The sequence below is a fragment of the Priapulus caudatus genome, unplaced genomic scaffold, assembly GCF_000485595.1.
Source record: "Priapulus caudatus unplaced genomic scaffold, Priapulus_caudatus-5.0.1 Scaffold117, whole genome shotgun sequence".
Classification (NCBI taxonomy): Eukaryota; Metazoa; Priapulida; class Priapulimorpha; order Priapulimorphida; family Priapulidae; genus Priapulus; species Priapulus caudatus.
Window position 1 is genome coordinate 276,328 of NW_014577178.1, and position 4,568 is coordinate 280,895.

Genomic DNA, 4,568 nt, shown 5'->3' on the forward strand with positions numbered 1-4,568 from the left:
GTACGATACAGAAAGCCACAATACATTTTAATATAATTATATAATTATATGCACAGCCCTGTGTGTGTGTGTGTGTGTGTGTGTGTGTGTGTGTGTGTGTGTGTGTGTGTGTGTGTGTGTGTGTGTGTGTGCGTGTGTGTGATCGAGAGTGAGTGTGCGCATACGCATGTGCATGTGCGAGCTTCTACGTGCATGCGTGGTGCTCATGAATAACTCGTTGCTCGTTGCACATAATGCTCATGTTTTGACGCTATAATAGAAATTCATGGAAAGTTATATCTAAGTGTATAAAACATAGATATTTCGTTTAAATAAATACTATATATTATATTATAGTTCCTTGCCTCTGTTTGAAGTCGCCATAGACCAGCCTGTTGGGGAATCCCTTGCGGCAAATACGAATTCCTTCTAGCACACCGTTGCAGGTCAGTTGGTTTATTACTAGTTCAGCATCCAATGCACCTCCCTCCTTGTTTTCGTTAGGGATGAGGCAGCGCACAAAGTGGGGTTGAGTGCTCTCAAGAGTGTGCATCAGTCTGCCAAGTTGCTCCTATTGAGTGACAAATTTAGTACGTAAATATCAATCAAAAGAGGCAGTTTCATTCATGTAGCGAGCCTTTTCATATTTTCATAAACTATTACAAAAAACATGAACGTTTAAAAGACATGGTACTAGTCTCACAGCATCGTTGATTTTAATAAAAATTCAGCTGGTGTTCTTACTCTGTATACAGCAGATACGGTCTGGAAGGCAGACCCCTTCTTCCTCTTGCCCTTGCCTCCTGCTGACTCCTCTTTCTCGGCTGCTAGTTTGTCAGCAAAGAGCGTGCCCATGAGGGGGTTTCCGTGAGACTTGGCCAGAAGCACAGCCACCGTGTCGTTGATGGGATCCTTATTCTTTTCCAGCCACGCGGTGATGTTATAGTTGACGATGCCAGCATAATGGCAGATACCGAAGTGAGCTTCTGCTTGATTCTTCTTTGGTGGTTTTGGCTTTATGAAGGCTTTAGACTTGCCCAGGTGGTTTTGCACGAGCTTGTCCTTGAATGTGGTATCCGTGGCCTTGGGGAACATAGATTCCTCCTCAAGGATGGCGAGAATACCCATGGGCTGTAAATAATTGTATTTGAGTTTTCACACAAAGAGATTACTCATGCACGAAATTACTCACTACTGATTTATAGATGATATCACGAATACGTTAACATTCAGGGTCCCAAATTCCTGATTGTTTTTTTTCGCGAAAATGTCTCAATCTCTTAACCTCGCATCTAAGAACTACTGTATCATGAAATTACCTTTTCAATCATGTCAATGCAAGCTTGCAGATCCAGTCCGAAATCAATGAAGGTCCATTCGATTCCCTCGCGTTTATACTCTTCCTGCTCCAGGATGAACATGTGATGGTTAAAGAACTGCTGTAGCTTCTCGTTGGTGAAATTAATGCAGATCTGTTCAAATCCGTTAGAATCAAAGATCTCAAATCCAGCAATATCCAGTACTCCAATAAAGAAAGACTTCTTGTGAGGAGTAGCAAGGGTCTCGTTGACTTTGACGACGAGCCACTTGAACATTCTATCGAACATGGCCTTTGCTAGGGCAGACACTCCGTAGTAGCATTGCTCCTTGTTCTGGCCCTTGGTGACGTATTCAGTGCCGACCTTGACACGCGGTTTTAGAATTCCCTTGTACAGGTCAGCATCTGATACGCCCAGCAGATGGGCAACCCGACCTCCAACTTCCATGCCATCGGCCTCAGCCTGTTCTTCTCGTGGTCTCTGCTTGAACTGCATGGCTCCCATGTGCATGACAGCAGCGACAATCTTGTAGATATTAGTTTTCTCAGGTCCCGTAAACAATAGCACATCGAATGCAGCCTGCAGTAACAAAACACACAGGATCGCGTTACATCGTTGACATTGATTTCTCTATGTACATCATAATAAACATGCTACACACTGTTTCAAATAGATTTAGCAAATACAAGTACGAGGTTATCAAATGTGATTTGACATTAATGGCGTTCATTTACACGATTTAACTTAAGCGAATTCGCATTTTGTGTCTTACATCAGTGTCTTTCATTTCCTGGCCATCATCAACACCATCGATATAGGTCCTTCCCTGAGAGACGAATGGATAGCTGTCGATAGGGTCTTTGAGCAACAGCATATCTGGAACAATTCACATCAATAAGAGTTTTATGGAACACGTTTTACATATAGTCGCCTAATGATAATGTGTAGGATCTGTAAAGTACGAATATGTGTTGTATGGACTCTTCCCCTACGCACCACTCATTCCATCAATAGCACCAGAGATGACTTGGTAAAAGATGTGGTAGCTGCGCTCAATTGGCTGCTGGGAAACGACACGCGATTTCTCGAGCAGATCTGAAAATGGAGGCATTGATTAATTATTGAATACTGATGCGATTTCCACATTTAAATGTCACCTTTTAATTGGATTTATCTTGCCATGAGGTACACAAACGAGCCCCCACCCCCACCCACACACCACCGCGCACACACACTCACACATACGTTGCACTTATATATAGTAAGAATGCTCACATGACTCGACGTCAGCTCCTGCCAATTTTCCAGATGGGCCGAAATGAATCCTGATGAATTTACCCTGTGTGAGTACAAAGATGGAAAATAATTATTGCTTGGTCAATGATTAATTCATACATAATGCAATATCAAAAATGCATAATCAGCGAAAGTGAAACTAAATGAAATATCTATATAGGCCTACTTACGAAACGAGAGGAGTTATCGTTTCTGACGGTCTTTGCGTTACCGAAACTCTCAAGGACAGGGTTAGCTGACACGATCTGATCTTCCAGGTTAGCCTTCTTCTTCTCGCCTTCAGCTGGCTTAACGCCCGAGGCAGCAACCATAGCGAAGTAGGAAATGACCTTCTTCGTGTTTTCTGTCTTTCCGGCACCAGACTCACCGCTGTGGGAATAGCTCAGCTGTTTAATCAGATTCTGCATCTACTAATTTCAGAGCTGGAAATTTAACCTTACATCGTAGTTGGCATGATCATAGAATTGGCGATGTTTAGACATTCTATGAATTTGTTACACCCAAGTTTACTCCTAATATTATGTCGTTATATACTTTTCGAACTTACGTGATCAACATAGACTGGTCTTCCCTATCTGGAATAAGCAGATCACATTATAGTATATGTATCAATTTCAAAGCAATTAAATTTTTTTGAGGTAGGGAAAGTTTAACATATAGACATGATAACATTAGAAAACACTTTACTGATTAAGCATTTTCTATACTAAAATTCTTTGTGCGCACTGAGAATTACACTTTTGTACGGGAACATCGATGACCATTCGTAATGAACCCAACCATTAGTTCCCTCGAATATGCCGACGGACAAAGGAAAACGAGGTTGGTTTTGAATAAGTCGAATGTTTCTGCGTCCGTATTGCGCGAATATATACGTACTGGCAAGCATGGCAGCATAAGCATTGTCCGACACCGAGAACAGATGAGGTGGCACCTCATTCTTGCGCCTGCCACGGTATTCATTGACAACCTCTGGGTTGTAGATAGGAAGCCTCTTGTAGGGGTTGACCACAACGCAGAACAGTCCAGAGTAAGTCTGTATATATGGTTATGGACAAAAACATGATGAGAGTTTATGCATAGTTTGCGTATTACCTAGAATTATGTGTCTTTCTATAATAATATGGCAAATTATTAACTTAACAAAACCTGTTTATAAAATTGGCCGTGTGTTAGTGATGACACAATTGCTTATTTTGCCTCTCGTCATCAAGTGAGCATCAGTTTGCGTGAAATCTTATTTTCGACATACCCCCCCCCCCACCCAAAACAAATAATGATTTCGCTTGCGATAATGTATATGTGTTTTTATTACCAATAATATATAAATCAAGAGCACATAAACCCATAAACATTGATTGTGTAATCCGGGTTGTATCACATATCTGATGTCCTAATTTGAAATTAACTTTCGACGGAACATAAAGCGCTTACGTAAATCATCCAGGCGCGATATCTCTGTCTCAGGTTATGAAGAACGGAAGCGTCGTTCAGGTATGTCAGGTTAGACATGTCATCGCACTTCTCGTACTGCGGAGGGTTCATCTGCTGAACGTGCTCAGTCTTCATAGTCATCTCCTGCAGAAAAAAAAGAGTTAGGGAGTAACATGTGCGTGCGATTGGAAGAGTGACGGTTAGAAAGAGGCCGAAGAGTGAGAAAGATAGAGAACTAGATAATGAAAAAACGAGAGACAGAGATAATAAAATTAAAAACGTAGAAAGCGGGATAGGGAGGCAGAGAAAGAAAGAAAGAGCGAGAGAGAAATAAAGAAAGGAAGAGAGAAGGGGCGAGAGGGGATAGAGATGTATATGTGCATGCGTAGTGTTGTGTGTGTGTGTGTGTGTGTGTGTGTGTGTGTGTTGTTGTGTGTGTGTGTGTGTGTGTGTGTGTGTGTGTGTGTGTGTGTGTGTGTGTGTGTGTTGTGTGTGTGTGTGTGTGTGTGTGTGTGTGTGTGTGTGTGTGTGTGTGTGTGT

At 41.9% G+C, this 4,568-nt stretch overlaps 1 protein-coding gene across 2 annotated transcripts in view; it reads right to left on the bottom strand.

Moving 5' to 3' along the window:
- The window catches only part of LOC106805555 (myosin heavy chain, muscle-like), a 42,792-nt gene that overhangs the window by 35,341 nt on the left and 2,883 nt on the right, over window positions 1-4,568 (bottom strand). The window contains exons 1-10 of one of the 2 annotated variants that reach the window (XM_014807197.1): window positions 4,029-4,171; window positions 3,474-3,630; window positions 3,142-3,169; window positions 2,765-2,963; window positions 2,574-2,637; window positions 2,295-2,393; window positions 2,071-2,174; window positions 1,299-1,877; window positions 724-1,110; window positions 345-550 (exon numbers count right to left, since the gene is read on the bottom strand). In XM_014807197.1, the coding sequence (XP_014662683.1) occupies window positions 345-550; window positions 724-1,110; window positions 1,299-1,877; window positions 2,071-2,174; window positions 2,295-2,393; window positions 2,574-2,637; window positions 2,765-2,963; window positions 3,142-3,169; window positions 3,474-3,630; window positions 4,029-4,169 (1,964 nt within the window). In that variant the 5' untranslated portion in view covers window positions 4,170-4,171. Of the gene's footprint in view, window positions 1-344; window positions 551-723; window positions 1,111-1,298; window positions 1,878-2,070; window positions 2,175-2,294; window positions 2,394-2,573; window positions 2,638-2,764; window positions 2,964-3,141; window positions 3,170-3,473; window positions 3,631-4,028; window positions 4,172-4,568 lie in introns of those variants that run through there. The other variant, XM_014807196.1, reaches the window with a different exon arrangement.